Genomic DNA, 26941 nt, shown 5'->3' on the forward strand with positions numbered 1-26941 from the left:
TGAGCATCTGATTGGCATACCCCTGTCATTTATTGGCAGTATGAACAACTTCGGCCTGTTTCGGCCTGCATGGGGAACTAATTCTGAACATCAAACTCTATGTGTACTGCGCGCCCCACCCCCCAGCCTTTAGTTACAGTAGCGTCGCTTTTGATTGCTTGTGCGCATACCCGGCTCGACTAGTGCATCCAACATACTCCATCTCTTCTTTTTGAACTCGTGGCATCGGCCGCTCAGGGGTTGCCTCAAACCGGGTTTTTAGCAACAGAATATTAAGTTTCAGCTATCATATTCTAGAGGCGATTTCTCTCCTGCGAGACATCCAAAATTTTAGGAAGTCATGCCCAAGGTTTTTGGTTCTTGGCGAAGCTTTCAGGGGAAACTGCAGTTAGTGTGCAGAGTGTGCAGTCTGCGCAGCGTCTGCGAACTCACAAAAAGACACCTCCGATCAGCCACGATGCATCTCGGACTAATACCAGCCTGCTAGCTCATCAGTTCCCCCTTTCCATCTTTCCAGGAGAACTAACTTGGAATCTGCCTATCTGGTATCTGTAGCAGGCGCATGCAAACTGCGGAGTTACACAGAATAATTGAAGAAGACCCATCTTCTAGGCATGGTGGCTTTCCGCCACTGAACAGGATGCGAACTATGGACCTCGGCCATCATGCATGCCGAGCTGAAGATACAGATCCCATTTTGATCCTACCGTGGTCCAGAACACCAGCTTCCACATGTCATACCAACATCGATAGACCTTGCGTCGCTTGTGAGCAGTCTGCAGCCGGAATGCGATCCTCGGCTTCGTTCCGGATCTGCTGGCGTGGACATCAATAACACCGCGCGTTATCTATGGGGCTCGTTCCTTGTGCACGAGCATCGTGTCTACACCTGCAGAGTGATAGGTATAGTAAAGAATTTTCTTCATGGGAGACGATGGGTCAGATCCCGCTCAGGGTCGAATCTCAGGCCTTGGCGGTGGAGTTGGTTGCTCCACTCTGAAATTAGGCACATGATGACCGTCAAGGGGTAAGGGTCGCCTCGGCGAGCGCATGAATCCCAAAAATCGTGCCATTCAAGGTTTAAAGAACTATGAATGTTTCAAGTATCAATGGAGGCTTTCCAACGGGATCTTTATTGGAGAGAGAAAAGAAGGCGCGTACTTTAATCTTTTACGCTTAGGCGGGGAAACCAACAAATTGAAGGACGAGCTCAGACACCTCAAGACCCAGGCACCAATTTGGTCCGAGGATGCGATCAATCACGAACATCCGAGACATCCATTGGATGGGTCTAAGCGCTAGATCCCCATTCGATTGATTCGACTTCTTTGTTGATTTGTTATTTTTGGTTTCTGCTTTGACCTATCTGGTCAAATTTCACGGAGCCAGCCGGATCTACGGCATGACCTGCTCCAACCCCTCGAAAAGCTAATCGCTCTGATCCATCTAGCATGGGATGCTGTGACGCCAATATTCGAGCATTGTGATTCTTCGACCCTTTGGGACCCCACTCTATAGCTAAGAGGCCTGATGTACAATTGACGCCCCGTGGGGGGCAGGTCTTCAGCGCCACCTATGTTGTGGATGCACTCTCAAATAAATTTTGAACAAATGCCTCCCAGTGCCTCCTACTCGTGAAAAGAGTCGATACACCGCGTCCCATCTTCTTGTCGGTTGTATTTGCATTACTTTTTTTTTTTTGTTAGGTGGGCAAAACTCGCTTAGGCTGCTACTAGCAATTATTAGCTTTTGATTTTCAGCCTCCACACGAAACATCTCCACTAGCGCCTGAAAGATCCTTGGTTGCGAACAAATAGAACAAGTACCCGAAGGCGGGGTATATTGATTCCAGAATGCTACATGATAGGTAGTTTTAGACGAACTGGCGACTTCAGGGCCGACTCCAAATGTTCCACCCGCTGTCTATTCTGTACCATAAGCGAAGAACTTCACCTCACGTGCTGGCTTTAATATTGCACGAGACGGCCAATTTTGGTATATTATCGGTGCCGAGGTGCAAAACTTTCTGTTAGAGCGAGGGTTACAAGACTTGAGAGGTGCCAACTAGGCAACCTGACGGCATTCGCCTACCAAGAAGCAATGTCATTGTAGCCCGTGAAAAGTTAAACCGTGACCGACCAGTTAGTTATTTATTTAACGATAGTAACGCTTTTCTTGTAGGTCAAACTTATCGATCACCGGTCGGACATGTGTATTATCAGAACAGGAAATTTCAAATAGGTCGAACTATCCACGCCTACAGGTTAGTTAGCGTGGATCTAGAAAGGAAATTAGTTAGCCTGTAAATATAGTTTACCTCCCATTTGCACATTGAACATAACAACAATTGGCGCAGACTATGCTGAAACCATTAGTAGAATTTTCGGAGCACCTGTATGACGGTCATTAGTGAATTGAATCCAGAGACTGCTTTGAGTTGCAGGGGCAAAATAACCTCGGCCGAGCCCGTGGTAACAGGCTGGTGAAAGCCCGACCCAACGTAGAGGTGAATTCTGGGGTTGCAACAATGTCTCGTAAGCGACCTTTGATTTTCATTGAAGTCTTAGGTTCCAAAATTTGCCTGACAACTGGGCATCCTCCTTGGAATCTCTCTCAATTGAGAATGATATACGTAGCGTCCTTTACGATAGCAAATATATATCTTCCACAGAAAGGACATCTTTTCCAACATCCTCCCCCCGCCGCACCTTGGTCCTCTTTCCAATCATGAGACATCATTAGATGACGTCCATTTATAATAAGTCGACGAAATATCCTATCATAGTATTGAATCCGTCGAAGGTCTAGACAAAGCCGCCAACCACATAGGCCTATGACGGTGTCCGAGAAGAACACTATAACCGCCGCCCCCTGTGGTTCCACATTCATGATAAAACCAAATTCCAACAATGTCAAGTTATTTAGGAAAGCAACCTCAAAGGCGAAGCAAGCGACTTCAATGAACACAAGACAACGCACCTGTACAACCAGCTCGAATAGGATGATGTCACGTGCAATTAGAGCCCCGTGCACATTGCGGATAGTCCGCTTCCTGGACATCTCATTTGCTAGTGTGCTGCATTTCATATCACTGCCTTCTATCCGCCCCTCGAAAAATGGTAAGTGGTCGTATGATTCATGTCTCATTGACTGGAAGGCCATGTTGACAAGTCATATAGCGAGCCGTTCATAGAAGTCGAGCCTGCGACCGATGCTACTCGCTCAAGGAAAAATGCCGGACGGCAGAAGACCCATCCAAATGCTCCCGGTGCTCAAGGCTTGGATACGAATGTCAAACAGATCGCCCAGTTCAACGTGCTGGTCGGAGGCCTCTCTCTAAAAGCAAAGTTTTCAAGTACTCACCTTCGAATGAAGACTCGGGTCCTGGTTACAATGAGACACTAGATATCAACGTTCCAGACCGACACCAACGACAAGTCTTCCTTAACCCTGTTCTACAGACCCCCCTCCGAACCTGTACGTCAGCAGAAAAGGACGCAATCTATCACTTTCTTAACCGGAGCGATTTGCTTGATTTCTATGTTCTTGGACCTTCTTTCCACAAGTCCGAACGGCAAGCACTACTCAAATTGCTAGACTGCGGAGCTCCTGAAATTAAGGATGTCTATATAGCTTGCATAGGATCCTTACTTCTCTCCCACGATGCCCGTGGGGCAAATACAAAGGAAGAGGCGACATTACGCAGGGCGTCATCTGGACTAGCTTCACTACGGTCAATGACTGTGATCAGTACCGAGGACGCGTTACTGTGTATCGCTCTTAGTATCGGGTTGGCAACATTTGGCTACTCTATAGGCTCGAATGTGGCGGAAATTTGTACCTATTGTCTGCGCAAGATCAAGCCTCAATACCCCTCCTGTGTTGACGGCGACGCGGATATGCTACCATTTGTCGTCTGCTTAGTTTTCTTCGAAACTATGGAATGCCTCTCGCGACGCATGATCCCGACCATCAGATTAAAGCTTGACCAGTCCGATTTCGTGGATCGATATCTTGGGTTATGCAGCCCTCTCCTTCCTTACTTATACGATATTTGTGAAGTGAGTAATGCTCTCCTAACTTCCGACGAAGGAGAGATATCTGGATTATTTGAAAATCTGGCAAATATCAAATCAGATATTGAAAAATGGAAGCCCGTTTTTCCAACAGATTTTCTTCAATGTTATAGAACCGAGGAGGTCGTGAACATGCTGGGTCAGGCGAATGTATATCGACTTGCAGCTCTTCTTTTCATCCATCGGCTACGCTATCCTTTCACCGAAGAAGATACGCATGCATCAAAGCTAGCAAATGACCTATTAAGAGAGATCCAAGTTACCAAATCTGTCACGAAGCAGAGAATGAGGATTGTGACATTTCCATTTCTTGTCGCTGCCATGGAGATCAAGGAGGCAGATCAAAGAGCAGAAATATTGAAGAAGATTTCGGAAATTGTGGACCGTTACGCGCCTGTGATGCAGTATAGGATAAGGGCCTTTTTGTTATCAGTCTGGCGCACCAGAGATTCGGGCACAGTATTCCGTTGGTTTGATTTGGATGAACGACTCACTCTTAATCTCGAATTGCTGGGTCAAGATGGAGGCTCATTATGGCCCAAAAGTACATAAAATCAACAATGTCGATTGGCATAGAATCTGAGCGACTTGTCTTTATAAGCCAAATCATAATGAAATGATTTTTTTAACTGATAATAGAGAACTAACTACCTGACCCTTCCCTTCCCCTTTGAATTTATTTACAAAAGGGATCCACTACTCCACTCGACATGACTAATCAACTCCGATCCTCTCCGATAAGCCGGAGCATTAACCGGAGCATTGATAAGATGAATTGCCCCTCAAATGACCAGCTACGCGCCTCCGCTTTCACAAATAATATGCTAGGTACAGCATATAGCCATCTCCCGCTTCGGCAGGACTATCTGTTTACAGACTGAACGCGAGTTGCCAAGTAAGACTCGGTACCCGCGGGCAGACCTCAATCACTGCTGGCATGGCATAAAAGGCTGGAGCATTCCAGAAATGATGTGGTATTCGACTACTACCCCAGTAATGATCTGAACCTGTCTCGATTCTTCGCTTATTCCGGGCTTGATACTTCAAGATGGGAATTGCCGGTGAGTAATCGCCTGTCCTTTAACTGATGATGGAAGCTCAAAACTAGCAGAGCGGATTCACGACCTGATCAACAGGCCTCCGGGGCTCCCCAGCCCTCATCCCACAGTCTCAGCCTGGCAGGAGCCACCTCACCCGACTGTTGGGAGCACACAGTCAGCTATGCTGCCCACTGAAGTCGACATTGTCATCATTGGCTCTGGAGTGACCGGCTGCGGAGTGGCACATACGCTTCTGAATCATCCCGATGCATCGCAGCTCCGAGTTACTATGTTAGAGGCTCGCAATGCAGTCAGTGGAGCCACGGGTCGTAACGGAGGCCATCTGGTTTCCAACGCAGGCGAGGTTTTCCCGGTGCTGGTTGAGGCGTTGGGAATGGAGGAGGCGATGAGCGTGGCCCATCTCAGCGAGAGAACTATCGCTCGACTTAAGGAAGTAGTTGCCGGTCTGAGCGAAAAGGATCAGGCCGCGACTGAATTGCGATCTGTAATTAGTACCATTGCGTTCGACAACAACGAAGGCTTTGAAGCGGCCAAACATGCGATTGAATACCTCCAGGTCAGTGCGGCCAAGTCGACCGACGCATTACCAGAGAAGATCATCCCCACGACACATGCAACGAAGGTCAGTAACTAAATCCCTTTGAAATCATCCTCGGAATTCTGACTCGACTATTGATATAGGAATGGAGATACAGTCGCAATACCGTTGGTGCAGCCCAACAGACCGGTTCGGCTGCTCTGTGGCCATACCGGCTATTTACAGCGCTGTATCAAATTCTTATCGAGAAAAGTGACGGTCGCTTTTCATTGGAGACTAACACGCCAGTGACTTCAATCAATCACGATCCAAGTGCTGCAAACGCAGCTTACACCCTGCAGACACCGCGAGGGTCAATGCGTGCGCGCCATGTCATCCACTGCACGAACGGCCATATGAGTCACTTGGTCCCGGGGCTGGTAGGGAAGCTGTGGCCGATAAGAGGTACCATGTCTCGTCAGAAACTGGGCCCATCTTTCCCACTGCTCGGAAATGAAGTTTCATGGACTTGGCGCAATAGGCCAAGTTTTGATCCGTCAACAAATGTCGTCAACATCGGCCTATACTATGCTCAGCAAAATGTCAAAACAGGGGATTTGTGGATTGGTGGCGAGAAACAGTCCATCGAAGACTTGCTGAATAATGATGACTCGGTTGTCTCTGAACAAGCCAAAGACAACCTTGCCTCGATTGTGCCTGAGATACTGCAGGGTGTTGAGCCAGTTGAAATGATTCGCATCTGGTCCGGCATCATGGGCCTCACCGCGGACGGGCTGCCATTGGTTGGCCAATTACCGGCGTCTTTGACAGGGCGCTCAGGCAATAGTGAGTGGGTAGCGGGTGGATACAATGGCCACGGTATGGATAAGGCCTGGTCATGCGGCGAGGCAATTGCTCGAATGGTGTTGGGGGAGGAAGCGCCATCATGGATGCCCAAATCCTTCTTGTTGAGTGACAACCGCCTGGCCGAGTTTGCGAAGGACGACCAGAGCCTGCCGCACAAAATCATGGGCAACTTTGGTATCGCACTCTAGATAGAAATTATCGCAGTCTATTATTTGGCAAAAAATAGCGGGAATAAAGACGCTCAGTGGCTATTGCGCATCAAATCTAAGAATGTGCTAGTTGACTATTTTGGAGTTACCCTTTTGGGAGCCCGCCTGCTCACGTGTGTAGAAGAAGCATGGGGCGCTCTAAGCACATCTTACTAGAGTATTGGTCGATTGGGTAAATTTACTTGTGCAATAAGAAGTGGATCAGAACGATGCGGCCCTTTCATCCCGGACAGCCTCCGGTCATTTTCGCAACCTGATAGCTCTCGAAATTCTTTAAATCTCAAATCCGTTGCGCTTCCATATCTAAGAGCAAAATGCCAGAATCCTCTTTTGACCCTCAACTTTGTGCCAAGCTCCACAACAGGATCCTGGAGCATGCATGGGTTGGTGCTGGACGAGATCTCGCTTCGCTCCCCTCGACGAGCTGGTGGGAGGAGTCTTCTCCAATTACCTTCGATCTCGCTTCCCGGCTAAGCCCCAAGCTCATACTGTTTCTACGACTGGCTAGATCCGTGATTTGGAGACCTAATGACGCGGATTTCCATTTTTTCTATTACCTGCGAGGCCTTGCGTCGAAAAAGGACCTTCTGCGATTCTATATGTTAGAATCGAGGGGTGATCGATATGTGTGGCTATATCCAGGGTCAACGGTTTCGAGTGATGACGAAGCTGGTATCTTGTGAGTTACTCCTGTTTTATTTCCTGCCTATAAGTTTCCTCAAGATTTTTAGATCCTTGCTGACATATGCGGCAGATTCGACCAAAAGACCGATTTGGCCGCCTTCTTCCCGGACTGGGAATGCGTTACCTTCGCGGAAGAAAAATTTCCATGGAAGCCCCTGCAGCATATTCTCACGGCTTACCTAGAGATGATCGATGAAAGAAAAGTCACAACATACACGGACAAAGACAGTGTGTTGTTCAAACACTCAGAGCCATGCTTTCCTTGGCAGATGCATCAATACACCCAGTGCGATATTGAGAAAGCAACGACAGCTTTCACACGCCTGATAAATGCAATTGAATATCGGATCCCCTCAGATAGACCTACTCACACCCCATTGTCAAGCAATTGGGTGACTGAACTTCCATATTCGAACTCAGTGCTGGATGAATGTTTCGTTCCGAGAGATTCTTTCGTCCGATCTTTTCTCTCAGCTCTTCCAGCTCGCAATATTAATTTCCGTCATATTGCCCCAGGAATCCGGATACAAAGCCCATCCGAATTTATATCCCAGCCGTTCGCAGATCGTCGCGATAATTTTCGAAGACTCAGCAAAAATGATCAGAATCCACACAGCATCCCAGTTCTCCTATTCCGAGGTGAAGGGCTGAACATTTCCCCTTGGATCCGACCGTGGTTTCCTGACGAGAAAGCACTGGACATCCCTGTTGGTTTATATAGTGAATCTGTGTGCAATTACTGGGCCGTGGATTTTGGGAACGGGAGTAGGCTACTGCTGCCGTTTGATCTTGGTGCAAAGGGAGCCCGCGCTGGTGGCTCAGCTGAGCTATATCAGTTTTTCAATTTCAGTGGATTTCAACCAATGGATTCAACAGGCGTGCAAATTCATAAGGTATTTTTGAACTGGGCCGAACGGGTTGAAACGGGTGACTGGGAAGTGAACGAGGACGGGGTTGCGGGTGGAATTGAAAAATTCAAGGAGGCCGATACCTCGGGACATTGGACAAAGTATCAGATCCCGCTGTCTTGGTAAAGCATCTGGTTGAATAAAATCAATTTCTGTGTGGTCATCTGCAGCCTTGCCATATTACATGAATTAAAGTAAACCTAAACTAGCATTACAATTTTGGCCATTGCCCCTTCCTCCATCAACTGATGAGCCTCCACAATATCCTCAATTGGAAAGGTTCTTATTGGCAAAGGCATTTTTCCGTTCGCAACATCCCTGGCGATCGATTCAATGGGGGTTTCAAGCAGAGCATCTGAGGTGCTTGCATATGTGGTCAACTTGACCGACGTTGGGATAGATGCCATCGGACTGAATTGTTCGAAGGTCCATTTATTGCCTGCAATACCAGCCATGCAGACGGTGCCACCAGGTGCCGCGCATCGCAAGGAGTCCTCCAAGGTAGTGACACCGACAAGCTCAAGGACCTTACTAAATGGAGCTCGTTTCTGGACCTCTTCCAGTATAGATCCTCCGTCAACAATGACGTCCTCAATTCCGAGTGCACGCAAGGAATCAACACGAGCTGGACTCCGAGTCGTTACCGTGACTGAGGCTCCGTGGGATCGAGCGAGCAATGCGGCAGCCAACCCCACGCTGGTGGTTCCTCCACGAATCAACAGGCGATCGCTGGGCACTAGCTGAAGACTGATCATCAACGACCCCCATGCCGTCTGCATGAGTTCCGGGAGGGCACCGAGGAGGTCCCACCTCACAGAATGATCAGGCCCAAATGCAACAGTAGTTTTGACAGGTCGCACTTGGGAGGCGGGCACTACCGTGTATTCGGCGTATCCGCCATCGAAGACACGACCCATGCCTCCCATGGCAGTGACAACTATGTCACCTGGTTGGAAGCCAGATACCGCCGAGGCGATATCGACGATTCCGGCTGCCTCTATGCCAAGAATGCGAGGAAAGCTCACTCCGGGAGAATGACCTTGGCGAGTGAACATTTCCGAACGGTTGAGACCAAACGCCTTGATGCGGATACGGACCTCTCCGGCGGCGGGTGTTGGCTTGGGAACGTTTTGGAGCTTTAGCACCCCGGGACCACCGATCTCGTGCATAATAACAGCGCGCATCATGTCGGTTGACATGGTAAAGCTAGCTATGGAAAACAGAGTTGTGTCGGTGATAAGCGGGGTGTGGCCGTGGAAAGTGTGAGAAATAAGACTATGGCGGTAGCTAAGGGGACACAACAAAGCGATCCTGAAAAAGTGACAGTCTCAGGAAGAGATACTGGAGGCTTAATATCAACAAAAATGGGAGCTACTCGGATGAGTAGTAAACTTCCCGGTCGGATAACTCCATGGCGTCATGTTTCGGTTTCCGCCCCCGTAAGTCCGGTATACCCGTCTGACCACCATACATCTCGAACAAGAGTAGGTATCCCTTCATGGACTAAATATGTCCTATTAATGTGCAAATATTAATTTCCACCCTGCATAGGAGTTTTTTCAGCTGGCATGCTAACAACAACTCCCGATGAGTCTTGACTAACTAAGCTACGACGTCCTCAGATTCGAGGATTAGACGTGTTTCACTTCATGGCTGTTCATTTCCTCTGGCCCAAGACAACCACAAATTCGCCCCTCAGGATCCCACTTCCGTCTGATTACTAGAATCCTCCTCTGCGGCATCTATTGTCAGTATTTCGATTTTCGAACTAAAATCAAGCTCTCTCAGATAAGAGCCAACAGAGTACGTTTCAACCTTCGACATAATCTCACTGATCGCAGACTGGCATCGATGGTCATCATTTCTTCCTTCCATATTCCATGTCCCACCCGAGCGCGATTCGCAATTCAATTTCAAACTCGTGAGTTTTTCACTTTGTACTCAATTTTTTATGCCGCTTAGCTATTTAACTGGAGCGGCAATGAATGAAACACATATTTTAAGGGCGTTCAATGTTCAATCCTGAACTAATTCACGCAGCTTCGAAAAAAACATCTGTCAAGCGATCCATGATAATATGTATGGCCCCATACCCAGTTGATTAAGCCCTCTTGTCACATTGACATGTAAGCTACTGGGATATAAAGCTATGTAAGTAGCCCCGTTGTCTTAAGATCCTGACAGAAACTCAATAAAGCTAGAGAGGACTTATCTAAGCCAGTTTCATTGTCATTCACTGCCGGATACATCTGCCCCCGATGCGGAAAGATAGAGTCTACTAAGCTTTTGGCCTGGTAGGAAGAGCAATCTACTTGGACATTATTGTTAGTTGACACCTAGATTGGGTTGATGCACCGTACTATTGGACAAAAACCATTTTACCGTCCGAAACACATACCATTGTCAGACTCTACGTAGACAGATTCCTAGTGTCCCGTTTATGACGCGTAGACCAAACTAACCGGATGAATGAATCTGCCATACCCATCGAGAGCACCGTAGATCTATATGGTCAGCTCTGGTCCTGACATGAGTTAAACAGATTACTGCATGCCCGGGAAATCTCTTAGAAGACTTGTTCGCCAAAGATCGACCACTTTAAGCGTGAATTTCGTAGACACCTCTGATTGTCACTTGTAGACTGTGGCGCTCCATATTACGAATTTTTGTAATTTCGGGTGGTAATATAAAGCCATCGGTCTGGAGTCTGCCTGCATTTCTTGGGGCTTTTGGTCTTCCAATCGAATGACCTAGGAACACGCTAGTCTATATTGGATCCCTGGCAATCGACCGGCCGAAGTAGAACCTAGACCAAGAGATGTGGGGCTTTTATGTACCAGCGTGTGGAGTCACGTTTCGATTCCAAGACCGTGGAATACATATTTCTTCAAGTTCTGATAGAGAAGGAGCACAGCTTCTTGTAGTGTTAAGGGAAAATACAAGTTTATGCGAAAGGACTACACACTATTATCAAAAATAACACAACATCCAGGTAATAATCGCTTACTTTGTGAATTGTCAGTTCAATTCATTCTACTTTTACCTGCGACTTAGTGACTAAAGATGATTTAAAGTACGATTTCCCCGCACCGGGAGATTCCCATATTCCCCCACATAGTGGCTGATCTGCATTTTCTAGGCCAAGAACAGCTCTGCTTCAATCGCCACGTAAAACTACAATCCACATCTCGGCCACATGATATATTTCCCCTCCAATCAAAACGGTTCTCTGGATATCAGCTATGCGGTAAGCCCCTTTAGCTCCCTCTCTAATCCCCTCACTCTTGACGCACGGATTACGGAAGTAAACAGCCGAAAAGCCTCCTGGAGAAAGCAACCATCATTTTATCCTTCTAGCCTTTGATTGGACAATCTTTCTAATTCGGATAGTAAGGATGTGATATGGTAATTGAAAAAAGCTGGAAATCCTTCAATAATATATGTTTCCACAATTCCCCTTCGCGCTTGTGAGATTAATAAATACTGCCATAGTATTCTTGGCAACCTAAGCGTAACGTATACTGTGCATTTCAGGTGCGAAATTTCTCTAATTCGTGATGTCCTAGTTCCAGTTAGAAAGCCCCATTTTGAAAGTCACTGAGAGCCAGCGCCAACATTTGAAAGTGTTGAATTCGTATCTTTCATAGCATTCTGAAATCTGGAAGCCTTTCATTCCCGGCGAAAGACTTATTCTCACTAGTCATGAGATAGTCAATTAGCTGCGGAGCAGACGGAATGCGAAATAAAGATAAAATTCCCCAATTGATATCTGTATACGTTACATGTCATGTTCTATAGATGAGCTTGTGGGGCTCATCGCTTTCATAGAATACGTGGGGCCAGGAAATTGGCTGAACAGGTAACAGAACGAGGTTCTTGTAATTAATTGCCTTTCTGAACATGGCTACAATTATGTCTTAGCACCGTTTTACTTCCACCCCCGCACGCGGGGTTGAACCTTGTGAGAGGCGCAGACTTTGACGGGCCTGTAAGATACCTCTTCGTGGTTGTCCTCGCGAGAGGGGTCTCGGGGAAACCATACAAGATATATAAAGCACGGAAAGACCAAATCTATGATTCCAATTCAGCTGAGTTTGACTTCCACTCAAAACATTTTAATTGTCTCAAGAAAATTGCGAACAAAATCTTCTTCAACTATGACCATCCCGGAAGAAGTCGACATCATCATATGTGGTGGTGGCAGCTCAGGATGCGTTCCTGCGGGCCGCCTCGCCAACCTTGATCATAACCTTTCCGTATTGCTGATTGAGGCGGGTGAGAGTAATCTGAATAATCCATGGTTCGACCTGCTCATTGAACTAAGTATTGTGCTGCATATTCACACCATGTTAGGGTCTATCGTCCTGGTATCTATCCAGTGAACATGAAGCTTGACTCAAAAACTGCATCATTCTATCACTCTCGCCCTTCAGAGCATTTGGATGGCCGTCGGGCGATCGTTCCATGTGCAAATATTCTTGGGGGTGGAAGCTCAATCAATTTTATGGTAGGTCATTCCACGTCAATGGAACAATTGAAGTCAATACTGAACGTCACAAGATGTATACTAGAGCATCTGCCTCAGATTACGATGACTTTCAAGCAAAGGGTTGGACTACTAAAGAGCTGCTCCCTCTCATGAAAAAGCACGAGACATATCAGCGTGCTTGCAATAATCCAGACCTGCATGGATTTGAAGGCCCTATCAAAGTGTCTTTCGGAAATCACACGTATCCTATTGCACAAGACTTTCTCCGTGCCGCTGAATCTCAAGGGATTCCGGCCACTGACGATCTGCAAGATTTAAAGACTGCGTATGGAGCCCTCAGACGGATACATTTGAAAGGGTACTAATTACTGTTGGATTTTAGTCATGGTGCTGAACACTGGCTCAAGTGGATCAATCGTGATACTGGTGAGTGATGATGCTCATTATGGCAATGTGCTGCTGACCTCCTACAATAGGGCGACGAAGTGATGCGGCCCATGCATATGTGCATAGCACTCGATCAAAGCATTCTAATCTTCACTTGCAGTGTAACACTAAAGTGGAAAAAGTGATCATCGAGAATGGCCGTGCAGTTGGGGTCGTAACAGTCCCCACAAAGCCTCTCAATGGAGGGGAGCCAGTTCGCAGAATATTCCGGGCGCGCAAACAAATCATTGTATGTGGCGGTACTCTCAGCTCCCCGCTGATTCTGCAGCGGTCGGGAGTTGGGGATCCGGAGAAGCTTCGCCGTGCGGGTGTCGAGCCCTTGGTGGACTTGCCCGGGGTGGGGCGTAACTTTCAGGATCACTATCTCACCTTCTCGGTCTACAGAGCCAAACCGGAGGTGGAGACCTTTGATGACTTCGTCCGAGGGGATCCCAAAGTGCAAGAGAAAGTGTTCCAAGAGTGGAACACGAAGGGCACCGGCCCTTTGGCAACCAACGGCATCGATGCTGGGGTCAAGATTCGACCCACGCCAGAGGAGCTGAACGAGATGAAAAAGTGGCCAACCCCCGGGTTCGAAAGCGGATGGGAGTCGTACTTCAAGAACAAGCCCGATAAGCCAGTGATGCACTACTCGGTCATATCTGGGTAAGTCGAGAATTTGTTCATCTTCATTGAAATACCTTACCTGACAAACACCCAGCTGGTTCGGAGATCATATGCTCATGCCACCGGGCAAATTCTTTACCATGTTCCATTTTTTGGTAAGTTCAATGTGCCGAGTGCAAATATTTCGTCAACCTACCTTATTCTGACGACCAAAAAAAGGAGTACCCATTCTCCCGTGGTTCCACCCATATTCAATCGCCTGATCCCTATGAGGCGCCCGACTTTGATGCAGGCTTTATGAATGACAAGCGCGATATGGCACCCATGGTCTGGGGATATATAAAATCCCGTGAGACCGCCCGACGAATGGATGCATATGCCGGCGAAGTGACTGGAATGCACCCTCAATTCGCCTTTGATTCCCCTGCCAGTGCTAAAGATCTTGATCTTGCAACTACCAAGGCCTACGCCGGACCGAATCATATTTCCGCGGGCATTCAGCACGGTAAGATATCATTCGCACCGATTATTCATTTCATCAACAAGGAGCTGACCTCATCATAGGCTCTTGGTCGCAACCTTTGGAGCCTGGGAAGCAGCCAGCAGCCTCTGTTCTCAGCTCTAACAGACATGAAGACCGTGGCTCGCTTCAATACACAAAGGAAGATATTTCACACATCGAGAAATGGGGTAAGACTTGAAACATCCCAATTTTCTTTAGATGGGATGACTAAAGCCCTGCAGTTCAACGTCACGTCGAAACGACTTGGCACTCTTTGGGCACTTGCAGCATGGCACCACGGGAGGGAAGCTCCATTGCGCCCCACGGAGGTGTCGTGGACGAGCGTTTGAATGTCCACGGAGTGAAAGGGCTGAAAGTCTGTGATCTTTCGATATGCCCCGATAATGTGGGTTGCAACACTTTCAGCGTAAGTACTCTTGCTTTGATTCTCCATGATCAAAAAGCTAATCAGGTAAACTATAGACTGCTCTTCTTATTGGGGAAAAATGTGCAGTTTTGACCGCCGAAGACCTCGGGTATTCAGGGGAGGCTTTGCAGATGAAAGTACCGCCCTATCATGCCCCAGGAGAATTTGTCAATCTCGCCCGGCTATAGCTGGTAAACTTTGAATTTTATGATCTGCCTCGAGGCTTAGTGTTTTGAATCTTTTGTTCTCATTTATCGCTATGTTTAGCACACGACACCAGAATGATATGGAGAAAATGTTCTGTGCTTCTTAAATGCAGTAAGATCAAAATCAAAATCAAAATCAGCCAAAAGATAAAATATTTTACCGCTTAAATCTATCTATACCAGTGGGAATGGAGGACAAGAGCCGTTTTGTTTAGCAAAATTGATCTAATGAGATTTGAAAGAGACCCTAAACTCAATGTTTGTCTTCAGCCATTGGTCGGCTATCTCAAGAAGCTGCTTCTCATTCTACGAATCTTCCCTGATCGGAAGGGCGATCGTGGTAATAAAATTGCCCATCGCAGCTTTAGCTGCGTAATAGGTTACAAAAAGTTAAACTCTAACCCACTGTACGACCTTACAGAAAAATGAAAACATTAGAATATTACCTGCAGGATTTAATTCTGGGTTTCATCTCCTACATGCCATCATCCTTTGTGAATACTGTAGACGAAAAGCGGAGATTGCCCTCCAAGCGTTCAGAACTAGCGCCACATTAAAGGTTCAGGGCAAGGCACAAAAGTCACTTAGCGACAAGCTTTCAATTTCGGTTACGGATATCGCGGGTTCAGTGGGCCCCACTAGGGCGACGAGTCTCGATACCGATGCGCTTAAAGGTAGCATCGTCTTTTTATTAGTCTTAGTAGGGGGTTTTAGAGACAATCTGCTCGGACTTCCATTTTCCAAGAAGTAGTCTCCCGCCTTCGATATAGCAAGCATCCTGAAATATTACGTCTTCTGGGAAAGAACCTTATCTGACAATTGACATGTCAAAAATGCGACACAAATCTATGAGATACTGTAATTAAGTACATCTAAAGGTTCTTTAGCCCGACATGGCTACCATAGAAGAGTAGAAATGAAATCTGTAGAGTATTAGGACAATCATCAGGTATCAAATTTGCAACCTCAGGCATTAAAATCCTACCTCGGCGGCTGCGGGGTAAATTGTTTCAGAAAAATTGACAGTCTAACAACGTCGTCTCCAACAGACTCTTGAACGAGAAACGACTGATCTTTAAAAAAGCCTCTCGGTAAAGCATCATGAAAAGCCCCATCACAGCTCCATTCGGCCAATGGAAGAGCCCAATCACCTCAACCTTGCTTGGTGCCGACGGTGTTCAGTTTGAAACCATCGCGGTATGTTTGCTGTCGATCAGGCCCACCTGAAAAGCATGTTCTAATAACCTCTTTAGACATCCGATGGGAAGATTTATGTCATTGAATGTCGTCCCAAAGAGCAGGGCCGAGGCTGCATTGTCGAGTACTCTGGTCTTGAAGGACGCGACGTTCTACCGACCAAGTGCAGACTAAAATTCCATCACGAGATTCAGGTATGCTAATGATCCTTAGATATGATGCCCGCACCAAGGTCCATGAATATGGCGGCGCCTCGATGATTGCTTTCGACGGGCAGATCGTCTTTTCCGATCGTGAGACACAGGATCTGCACAAACTCGATCCCTCCACCGGCCACGTGGAGCGGATCACCAACACTGACGTTGCCCTCCGCTATGTGTGCACGTCTGCTTTGGCTGACGAGCAGGCGAAGTGCGGATGGATTTTGGCCATCGAAGAGGACCACTCCAAGCCACTCCCGTCAGAGATTCGGAACCGTCTCGTGGCTGTTAACCTGCAGTCAAAGGATGTAGTCAACATTGCTTCCGGTGACGACTTCTACAGCGCTGCGCAGTTCTCTCCCGATGGTAGCAGAATATGCTGGACTCAGTGGTCCCACCCGGATATGCCATGGACAGGAGCTCGTTTGTACACGGCTAAGTGGAATAACGGCCAGGTCGCAGATGTTCAACTTGTGGCTGGCGTTCCTGGGAAACAGAGTGCTTCCCAGCCCCGTTGGGGCCCTGATAGCACATTGTACTTTGCGTGGGACTGCTCAGGGCACTACCAACTCTATCGTTTGAATGCCAGCAGCTCCGAAGGCCAAAAATTAGCCCTCCGTGGCCTGGACGAGTTGGACTTTTCGCAACCAGACTGGCGCTTGGGAGGGTATGTTCAATCCAGATTAAGGCGGTATTTACAAATATGCTGACGGCTATCTTCTTTTACTAGCTGCACATTCCTGAGTTTGACTTCTACATCAATGATCGCTTCCTATACCAAGGACGCTCGGTGGAGCTTCATCTTAATCGATCTGACAGACGACACCTGGCGCGACCTGAACCTGCCAGTGTCAGACACGATCACATTAGCCCAAACCCCCCTCTCAAGCACGAAGATTGCACTCCTTGGGTCCAGCGAAACAAGCTTCAACACCGTCTACACACTAGACATCGCTGATACCAAGCTCGATGCAATTAAAGCTGCTTCCGAGTTCCCCATGCCAGCTTCCCTTGTCTCCCGGCCGGAGCATATCTCTTTCCCAAGAGTCCACGGTGAAAACCGCAAAGGGCTGTCCCATGCTATTTTTTACGCACCCCAAAACCCAGGTTATCAAGCGGATTCTGGGACACTTCCCCCTTTGATCGTGTGTCTCCATGGCGGACCGACAGCTCAGACCGGGACTGGCCTAAATACCACAGACCAATACTGGACTACCCGAGGCTATGCTGTTGTTTGGGTCAATTACGGAGGAAGCTCCGGGTATGGCAGGGCATACCAGGATGAATTGAACGGGCAGTGGGGTTAGTCTTCACCTCGCAGATTCTCGAATCATTTTCTGATACTCACAAATATAATAGGTATCCTCGATACTGCAGATACTGCTAGTTGTGTGTCATACCTAGCTTCAACAGGCAGGATCGACCCCAACGGAGTCGGGATTCGCGGCGGAAGTGCAGGAGGCTACATCGTCCTACAAGCTCTTTGTGACTATCCCAATCTCTTCGCCGGTGGCACTTCGCTATACGGTATAAGCAACGTCCGAGCTATTTGTGAACACACCCACAAATTTGAGAGCCACTATGCTTTTGCTTTACTGTTCGAACCTGGTGCGAGTGAGGCCGAGAAAGATCGCATTTTCAAAGAACGCAGTCCCTGCTTCAAGGCGGACAAGATCACCGCGCCGATGTTGTTGCTACAGGGAGACGAGGATATGGTTGTTCCCCTGGGTCAGGCGGAGGAAATGCTTGAAATGATGGTCAAGGTTGGCCGTCATCCTAAACTTGTGGTCTTCCATGGTGAAGGGCATGGATTCCGACAGGCTAAGAGTCGTATTGATGCTGTGGAAGAGGAAGAGAAGTGGTGGAAGAAAAGCTTGCTTAAGCTATAGATGACTTTTGAGGACATCAATCTTCGCGATATGTAGCTCGAAGTGTTAGGCATCACCTAACTCGGTTTATAATGACCTTCCCATCGGAGTCGCACTTTTTTCATTGCTTTCTTCATGCTCTGATTCCGGATAGTGATGAAACGCTTTAGAACCATACTGTGTTCCAACGTTCTGAAAGGCGGGGGGGGGGGGGGGGATAGAATTATAAAGCTTGGCCTAGGGTACTTTCTGACTCAATATTATTTTATTCAAAGGTAAGAAGGAAGAACTGAGGATTAAGTGTAAAAACACCTTAAACCTTTTTTCTCAGTCGGGCTACAAGTCCACATCCTAGTATTTTCTATTTTTTTAAGATTCTCCCGGTTCGAAAGAATTATGAATCGACTGTTGGCCACTATAATTCTGAGGCTCCTCTATTCTGGCAGCTAGAGGAAGTGCTTTGGTTGTTAAGATTTTTTCTTCATCCTCCCCAGTCCAGCGATTATCGAACACAAAGGTCAAGTCTCCACCGTATCACTAACATCCACTCGGCAAAGCGCACTACAGACATTTTTATGAACAGGCTTCATCCGGCCATTGTTCCAAGATGGAGCGTCCAACAAGATAGTTGAGTGTTATGAGATAAGAGATTCAGCATCTGACCCAATCACACAAGGCTGCCAAGAGTCAGCTAGGATGGACCATTAGAGCATTATAAAGATAAGCCCCAATGAGATTAAAAAATTGTAGAGCCTTTTTTGAATAGCAAGGATTAAGCTAGACTTGATAGAAACACTGCGGCTAGGCTTACTGAGTGCGGGTTTTTACTACACGGGCCCTGGTGGTGACCGTCGCTTAGATACCTGTCTTGTATATCTGAGCCAATTGGGTCCAAAGTGACTCTGCTAGTAAGAGACGACATCGCCTGAATGAGCAAGTTCATGCGGAGAGAGGTATTAAGCTTCAAAGCAAAATGCCCTATCACTGGTTGAAACTGGGAGATAACAATCAAGCTGATAAGGCGCCTGGAAGTTTGTGGCTGGATATGCGGAGATCCCGCATGAGGGGGTCGGCATCGCTTAAGTAGTGAATAGCAATGTGATCTTGGTGGAAGAAGGTCCATGCGGAAGGAACTAGCTGTCAAAGAACCTTGCTAGATCTCTTGTGCGCCGTTCATTCCACCAACTATTGTGAGACAATACGTTGAAATTGTAATTTTTAATTATAGAGCACCGTATGTGAAAGCGTAGGGACGTGCGGGATATCGAAGTGAGACATCACCCTGCATTTACAAGTTTTAATAATAGAGCACCGTATGTGAAAGTGTAGCGACATGTACGGTATCGAGCGGAAGCTGGTAGGATCCCCACTTGTATAAAGACCCAGGGCCAGAACGGACAATATGGTTGTTTTTCCCAACATAAATCAAGAAAATTTAATATTGTCACATCGAGCATGCATTACGACTCTCGTTGTTTCTTCATAGCCATAGGGCTGGCCTGGTTGGTCTGTCCAGCTGCTGGCAAGCTTCATGCCAGTCTTAAACGACCATCCCCAAAACAGAACCATGATAGCAGACGTGATCTTTTCCACGGGCTGGGGCAAAAACTAGATGACCGTGACTTGGATTATGGGCGCAGTCATACTGATCCCGGGCCCTGCCTTGAGTCTAACTTCACCGAGGTCCTTGCCCCACGGACGAACATCTGGACTGGCCTTACGGATCCCGAAGCGGCCAGTGTCTTGTCATGGCTGTTTGATCAAACTGATCTCAACTTGACCACCACAAGCAAAGCAGGAGACTGGGACAATACTATGTATGTCGACTCAGATCCATTTCTCGCTTCTCGGCTAATCCGTACAGCCAACTTGTTGAGCTCATGCAACCCAATAAGTCTCACGCACTGGAGTTTATTGATCGCGGAGGCAAAGCCCCTTCTCGATATGCTCACGTCGTAATTGACCACCGAGCGACTATTCAGCCATACTATGCGGATATCCTGGTTGGTCCTTTGCCGATTGTGAATGGAACCACCCAATGGGTGCCTCTCGAGTATCCGTACACCCGTAAGACCAACGGAAGAGTCCGGAACATCGAAGCAGACGACGATTTGATATATAGCGATTGGCTTTTAGATATATCTCGGTCAGTATCTGACATCACTCTCAGTTTGTGGAACGCAACATATTTAGGGCTGGACAATGATACGATCAGCATATGGGGAATCGACCCCCTATCGCAGGAACAAGGTCGAATCACCCGGTGGGATCAGTTCTGGAATGAACCAACCGGTGATTTTGATGATTCAACCTTGCTACCCTTGGGGCTTTATGTGCGTTCAGATGTAACAGGCCGAGACCCATCCAAATGGAAGCTTTTGGGGTGGCTGTACAATGATGTTTTCTACAGCACAACTGAGGAATTCCGACAAGCTTTCTATAAACCAGGCTTTGAAAAGCTGGGATTAAATACAGAGGGAAAATGGGCTCAAACCGACCAGCAGGGAAAGGTCCTGCCGTATGATCGATCTTATCCCCCAGTTTCCGTTGCCCCCTCCGGATCACGATTCGCGGTAGATGTGGCACAGAAGTATGTCGAGTGGATGGACTTTTCCTTCTTCATTAGTTTCGCCCATGATACGGGAATGGCCCTTCATGATATCCGATACAAGGGCCAACGCATTCTGTACGAACTAGGTCTACAAGAGGCTATGGCTCACTATGCGGGTATGTTTTCTTGTGTTCTTTTTTCTGTCTCTCCACGGCGAAATGCCTAATAATTTTTAGGAAATGACCCTGTTCAATCCTTGACTTCTTATCTTGACTCATATTACGGATTCGGGCCTTATGCCTTTGAATTGGCCAAAGGTTACGACTGCCCAGCTTACGCGAGCTATCTCAACAGCACGTTCTACGAAGACGAAACCACCCATACGCATGTCCACAGTATTTGTCTATTTGAATATGATGCAGATTATCCTATACAACGGCATAGCAGCTCGTCTTATGTGTCCGTGACGAAGAACATCTACTTTACCGTCCGCTCTGTGTCTACTGTTGGCAACTACGATTACATGTTCAGGTGGGCAAGATCTGCACGGTCAAATTAATATATGATCGGATTTTTCTGACAAAACATTTTTCAAGTTACTCTTTTTATATGGATGGATCCATCGGCGTTGAAGTGCGAGCCTCTGGATACATCCAGTCGGCCTACTACGCTCATAACGAGGACTTCGGCTACAAGATCCACGATGCTCTTTCCGGATCAATGCATGATCATGTCCTGAATTTCAAAGCTGACTTCGACATTTTGGGAGTGAACAATACCATGGAGTTGGTTCACCAAGTACCTACTACTCAGACCTTTGCATGGTCCAACCAAACTCGAAATACCATGAAACTGGAACGTTCGCACATCAAGAGTGAGATGGAGAGCCGATTCAACTGGGCTGCGAATTCCGCCACCCAGGTCAAAGTGATCAACATGGATGAGAAGACCCCCTATGGCGAGTATCGGGGATACCGCATCTTACCCTCGACGGGAACCATCCACCTGACGGTGGAGAACTCGACCAACCTTCGTAACGCTGGTCAGTGGGCCGGTTACGATGTTCAAGTGACCCAGCACCACGACACGGAGCCTCGGTCCGCTCATCCCAAAAACAATCAAGATGTAGAGGACCCACCCATCAACTTCAACGAATTTTTCGATGGGGAGGACCTTACACAGCAGGATCTAGTTGTGTGGCTGAATCTGGGCATGCATCACGTTCCACACACAGGTGACCTTCCCAACACAGTCTTCACTACCGCGCATTCCGGTGTGCAGTTCATGCCGCTGAACTTTTTGCTGGGCGATCCAAGCCGGGAAACGGTTAACATGGTCAGAATTGAATATGACGATGGGAACGTTTCGGCGGTTCACACTTTCGGACAACACGACGAGACATGTGAGCTGGACTTTACGCCGACGGAGTTCAGCTTGTGGGACTATATCGGAGATGTTGTGGTGAGGAAGTTCCCTTACGATCCAAATAATCCCTATGATGAGACGGATAGTATTTCCTGAGTAGTCAGGGATCGCAATAATCCTGATTTCAGCCGGGAATTTGATAGATATGGTAGATGTAGAAGACAAGGGGTGGTCTTTCGAGCTTCTTAGGGGAGGATCCAATGCCCGATGCGTCTCCCCATTTTCAACAAATGAAGGAATAAAAAAGGACGCTAAAGATAGCTTCCAATTGACAAATTCATTAGAGGCAAATGATTCTGTGATCCATGCACATCATTCTCCATAAATCCCCCCGATGATTGTAGCTGTCCATGTCTTCGGCGGGGGATTGTAGCTTTAAATGCCAGCGCTGGGTCAAAGAAACCAGACCACACGATATCCGCAACCGCAATGCCGTAAAGCTCAGCCATACGCTCAGGTGTCAGGAGTCCGGATTCCTTGATCTGGTGATAGGCTGCTGCATCGTCGAACATCACGTCGAGTGTAATTTCGTACGGACCTGCATTTTTCGATCGGATAACGCTGGAAATATCGCCAAGAGTTTTGGGATTTGCCGAAGATGCAGCCTTTTGCACTCTCGAACCAGTAGTATTCGCGTTTGATCGCTCATTTTCATCTTTTATCTCCAGGAATTGGCAATCAGATTTTTCTAGTCGAGGCCCGTCTCCCAGTAAGCGCATCTTCCATCTGATAAACTTCCTCGCGGCCCCTTCTGTATCCCCTGGCTCCATGACATGCTGAAATTCTTCTGCCTCTTCCTGGCCATCCTGAAGCTCCACCAAGTGATATACTGAGAACTCATTGCAAGCCCCCATCTCGATCTCCAGTTTCCCACCGATCCCCATACCAAAGTTTCCACTCGTTGCTTTTTGACCCTCATATGGACCGTGGACGCATGCGACACGTGCGGATGAAGCAACACTTGTTGCTAAAGTTTGGGTTTCGGCTAGTGTCTCACCAACAAGAAAGACCTCCCCTAGGAGTTCCGCCGGCCTTTTCGGATCAAAGCCATATATATGAAAGTCTAATGACCATGCATCATTGATTTGAGAATGTTGCTGGGCAACATAAGCCTTCACGCGAGTCAAAAGTGACGGAAGCTGCTGAATCAAAATTGGATCGCAAAAGGATCCCATAAAGATAGTGCGATATCCGGTGACCTTGGCTCCTTCAAATTTTATCGTGTAAGGAATGCTTTCATGCTTGGAAACCTTGAAGATAGAGCCACTGGTGCGGACGGAGATGCCATCTTTTAGAACAGAATAGGTCGCAGTGGTTAGATCGAGATAGCCTCCAGGACCATATAGAACATCTGGCCGAGACTTCTCGTATAGAGCATGCGCAGCAACAGTCGTGGTGGTGCAACGTGAGCCAGAAGCCAAGGGGCGTATGTCAAAGGATCCATCACGGTAAATGGCTGCCATGGAGGCCGCACACTTGGGAGTCGCGCATGCTCCTCCACACTCCATGAGCTTACCCATATGCGTGAATCCACCAAGTGCTGTGGGGCTCAAATCTACAACTTTGCTGTAGGATTTCTTGAAAGAATGCAAGGCGCAGAATGCCACGTAAGGGCTCGGGTCATACGCTCTTCCGGCAACCAAAATGTCGAAGTCGGGATGGGCAGCCATTGCTTGCAACATAGGCTCGGGACCAATTTGGCCAACAATAGTTGGAGTGGCTTCAACATCCTGCACAGTGAGAACAGGGACACATGGGCCGCAACCAGATACCCTGCCAGCTTCGAGGTGCTGCAATAGCCACTCTCGGCTCGTCTCACTATAAATTGACAGAACCTTTAAGCTATGTTGGTCGCTGAATTCAGATCAGCGCTCTATCGGCATCAAGGCTCTTGTTTTGGATGCCTTTCTCACCTGGAGTCGGAGGCTTTGAGAATGTCGCGGATAATATCTAGGAACTCGTCGGTATGCGCATCGCTTCCATCGCCCCCGGCCGAGCTGATCAATAAAGGAACATGATATTGTCGCACAATCCGGATCAGTTGGCTAAGATCTCTCTCGTAGGCCGACCGAGGGCAAGTCATGGTACCTAATGCAAGTTTTGCTGGGCCAGAATCCGTCGATCCAGAGTCCAGAATTATCGCAGTCGGAGTGTCTTTTTGGAAGCTTAATTGAAGGCCGTATTCGACATCCGCCATATTAAACCCATAGCCTAACATCCCAATTGGTGTAATGATCTGGCATAGAGGCTCGGGCAGGGCCTTGGCGAGATCGGATAGAATTGAGTCCATGGCGGCAATAATCTTCAAGTTAGAAAGCAAATGGATCACCCAATTCAAGATGAAGAGATGCAAGAACTTGCCAAGAATATTATTTCTAATGGCCATGGTGGCGATCGTAAGCTCAAATACCGATTAAGAGGTACTAGCAGAAGCTTCGGCCCGCTAAGCGATTTTCGCTTTGGCGTTACCGTATCGCCCTTTCGGAGGTGGACTGTCGCGAACTCCGTTGCGAGGAAAATCATCTCCTCAAATTAGTACTAGGGAGTTGTGACCGGTGTTTGGAACATTGTGGTCATATTATCCATGCCAGCGAACCAAGTGTTCCATTCGAACAACTCATCCCCCCATGGAGGCAGTTCCGCAAAATCTTCAAACACCGGCAGTTCAGGAATCACAGCAGGTGAGACTTGAGATGCATGCGACTCCGCAGAGCGACGTAGCTTACTTCTAAAATGCCCTGCCATTCTCATTCCGTTATTGATAATGTTCAAGGGCCGATTTCCACGGGTGGACTGGCGCAGTTCCAGCGATGCACTCTGCGCCTCGATATGGCGTGAGAGGAAGTCAATGGCTTTGCTTGCTCGTGAAGCCTCATCTTTCTCCTCTGTTGACTGGGTTATAATCGTCTCATATACTTGTTTGATATGATTGCGGGCGAGCAGTTTGTTAGGTGTCGATATGTTGGTGTCGATAACTAGCAGATTGATAAAATACATCCCCGCCATTACAAGAGCGTGGAAATATTGCTTCGGGAAATAAATGTTGAATGTCTCGCCTGTTGAGTCACTGTTTTCGTCCCGGCCTGATTCAGTCCAGCCAGCAAAAGTGTTCGCCAACTGCATGGCTATATGGAAGCCTTTGTACCAAATGGCTTTCGAAAGGGCATCTGAGCAATCATCTGTGGTCTTGTATGATGTTCGGGACAATAGTGGCAGTGAATACAGCCGAAGACGTGCTGCAAGTATACCGATTTGAAGAGACGCAGAGATGCTGCTTGGCATACGAGCTTCTACCGCATCCAAGTCAGCATCAAGAAGTTCTATGAATGATCTTTGGGCCATATGGTCGATTTGGTTGTTCAGCAATGAGGTAGCTCGGGTCACATAGGCTTGAATGTCCAGCAGCGCCACAAATTCATCAGAAAGACCGCTCCTGATACTGTCGCGAACTTTAGGCATCAGTGGAGCGACAGAGGCCATTGGCGGTGGCAGCGAGAGACAAGCCGCCAGACTTTAGAATTTGTCAATTATTATGATCACCCGGTACTATGCAGAAGGTAGACTCACTGAGTACTGACCAGAAAGCATCCAAGCCATGTCTTTAACCGCCAGGTAAGCTCATCCGGAGTGGGTCGAATAGCCTCGCCCCAGTGCCCTGGGGAGTCGTCAAGGCCCATTTTCAGCGCAGCGGCGACGGCAATCCCACAAAATTCCCAGCTCGGATCATCCAATTGACTTGCGACGGGGAAAGGCCATAGGCAAAGAAGTAAGAGCGCTTGAATAGTCCAAATGCTGCGAATGGAGCGAGTCAGATGTTCCGACAGCAACCGTTGGAACGGCACTTGTAGTGGATAGAAGTGGTTTTCATGTAGCGGATGCTTGCTAGAAGCGGTGACTATGATTGTCCAGAAAAGAAGACGGCTTTCGGTCCTCATAGAATCGATGGGTTTTCTCAAATCCAGAATGGGAAGGTGACGAAAATAATGACGAGCAAAGCTGTGCGAGTCATTAGCTCAACGTGAATCTCTCCGGTCGCCAAAGCTCGGAAGGCCGTACTGCTCAAAAAGTTCACGGATAGTCAAGCCATCTAATTGAACTTCTCCGAGTACCTGGAATGCTGGCAACTCCCAGGTAAATTCATCTAGTAAAAGGGGGTTTTGATCCTCTAGCGGAGGTGGAAGGGCAGGTCCCACAGGCAAGACTGGGTCGAGGCTCGATTCAGGAGGCGCTGTTCCTGAATCATGGATAAGATGGCGTAATCGCTCATTTTCTTCCATCATCTTTTCAAGTGATCTGGAAGATTTAGATTGAATTTCTGTACAAGATTATAAAGCAGCAACTTACCCTCGCATTGGCTTTCTTTTAAATTTTGAGTCAAATTTGCAGGTCATGCGGTGTTTCTGGCAACGGGTGCATGGGGATGGGAAGCATTTAGTGGCATCGCATCTCAACTAAAGAGCATGTGAGGTCAATGGTCATCCAAAGATCCAATTTAAAGACTTACCTTGACTTGCCGACACGATGTACATGCCATGGATGAGCGTTTAGAAGAAGAAGCTCTACCTCCGCCTCGGATTTGCGTGTCTTCCTCCATTTTCACCAATGCCTGCAACGATCAACACGTCGCGATGTTGACAATGGAAATGAGAATATTGGTCAATGAGGGAGAAAGAAGGCTCGATGTTTTTCAAACAGAGGCTG

The 26941-nt window shown here is 47.7% G+C and overlaps 8 protein-coding genes across 8 annotated transcripts; 5 read left to right on the forward strand and 3 right to left on the reverse strand.

Moving 5' to 3' along the window:
• Nucleotides 1–5144: 5144 nt before the first annotated feature.
• On the forward strand, nucleotides 5145–6709 carry N7443_002072 (NAD(P)/FAD-dependent oxidoreductase; the record flags this gene model as incomplete). The annotated part of the gene is made up of 2 exons (XM_056882128.1): nucleotides 5145–5759; nucleotides 5819–6709. Coding segments are annotated over 2 exons (1506 nt in total), but the record flags the coding sequence as incomplete, so codon positions are not given.
• Nucleotides 6710–7044: 335 nt separating this feature from the next.
• Nucleotides 7045–8448, forward strand: N7443_002073 (uncharacterized protein; the record flags this gene model as incomplete). The annotated part of the gene is made up of 2 exons (XM_056882129.1): nucleotides 7045–7409; nucleotides 7485–8448. The coding sequence occupies 2 exons, from the start codon at nucleotides 7045–7047 to the stop codon at nucleotides 8446–8448; spliced, it is 1329 nt and encodes a 442-aa protein (XP_056743970.1).
• Nucleotides 8449–8522: 74 nt separating this feature from the next.
• On the reverse strand, nucleotides 8523–9521 carry N7443_002074 (zinc-binding alcohol dehydrogenase family protein; the record flags this gene model as incomplete). The annotated part of the gene is made up of 1 exon (XM_056882130.1): nucleotides 8523–9521. One exon carries the CDS (start codon nucleotides 9519–9521, stop codon nucleotides 8523–8525), a length of 999 nt encoding a protein of 332 aa, XP_056743971.1.
• A 2958-nt stretch (nucleotides 9522–12479) lies between these two features.
• On the forward strand, nucleotides 12480–14981 carry N7443_002075 (GMC family oxidoreductase; the record flags this gene model as incomplete). The annotated part of the gene is made up of 10 exons (XM_056882131.1): nucleotides 12480–12622; nucleotides 12676–12829; nucleotides 12883–13136; nucleotides 13194–13237; nucleotides 13288–13903; nucleotides 13959–14019; nucleotides 14084–14369; nucleotides 14429–14554; nucleotides 14609–14793; nucleotides 14850–14981. 10 exons carry the CDS (start codon nucleotides 12480–12482, stop codon nucleotides 14979–14981), a joined length of 2001 nt encoding a protein of 666 aa, XP_056743972.1.
• A 1119-nt stretch (nucleotides 14982–16100) lies between these two features.
• N7443_002076 (S9 family peptidase) lies at nucleotides 16101–18285 on the forward strand (the record flags this gene model as incomplete). The annotated part of the gene is made up of 5 exons (XM_056882132.1): nucleotides 16101–16196; nucleotides 16253–16359; nucleotides 16410–17063; nucleotides 17127–17698; nucleotides 17756–18285. 5 exons carry the CDS (start codon nucleotides 16101–16103, stop codon nucleotides 18283–18285), a joined length of 1959 nt encoding a protein of 652 aa, XP_056743973.1.
• Nucleotides 18286–19782: 1497 nt separating this feature from the next.
• Nucleotides 19783–22336, forward strand: N7443_002077 (uncharacterized protein; the record flags this gene model as incomplete). The annotated part of the gene is made up of 4 exons (XM_056882133.1): nucleotides 19783–20081; nucleotides 20129–20991; nucleotides 21052–21346; nucleotides 21412–22336. Coding segments are annotated over 4 exons (2382 nt in total), but the record flags the coding sequence as incomplete, so codon positions are not given.
• A 155-nt stretch (nucleotides 22337–22491) lies between these two features.
• Nucleotides 22492–24626, reverse strand: N7443_002078 (vanillyl-alcohol oxidase; the record flags this gene model as incomplete). The annotated part of the gene is made up of 2 exons (XM_056882134.1): nucleotides 22492–24094; nucleotides 24154–24626. The coding sequence occupies 2 exons, from the start codon at nucleotides 24624–24626 to the stop codon at nucleotides 22492–22494; spliced, it is 2076 nt and encodes a 691-aa protein (XP_056743975.1).
• A 152-nt stretch (nucleotides 24627–24778) lies between these two features.
• N7443_002079 (uncharacterized protein) lies at nucleotides 24779–26592 on the reverse strand (the record flags this gene model as incomplete). The annotated part of the gene is made up of 4 exons (XM_056882135.1): nucleotides 24779–25751; nucleotides 25808–26236; nucleotides 26297–26533; nucleotides 26585–26592. The coding sequence occupies 4 exons, from the start codon at nucleotides 26590–26592 to the stop codon at nucleotides 24779–24781; spliced, it is 1647 nt and encodes a 548-aa protein (XP_056743976.1).
• Between the last annotated feature and the right edge of the window lie 349 nt (nucleotides 26593–26941).

Source organism: Penicillium atrosanguineum, assembly GCF_028827265.1.
Source record: "Penicillium atrosanguineum strain IBT 20685 chromosome Unknown utg000002l_segment0_segment0, whole genome shotgun sequence".
Lineage (NCBI taxonomy): Eukaryota > Fungi > Ascomycota > Eurotiomycetes > Eurotiales > Aspergillaceae > Penicillium > Penicillium atrosanguineum.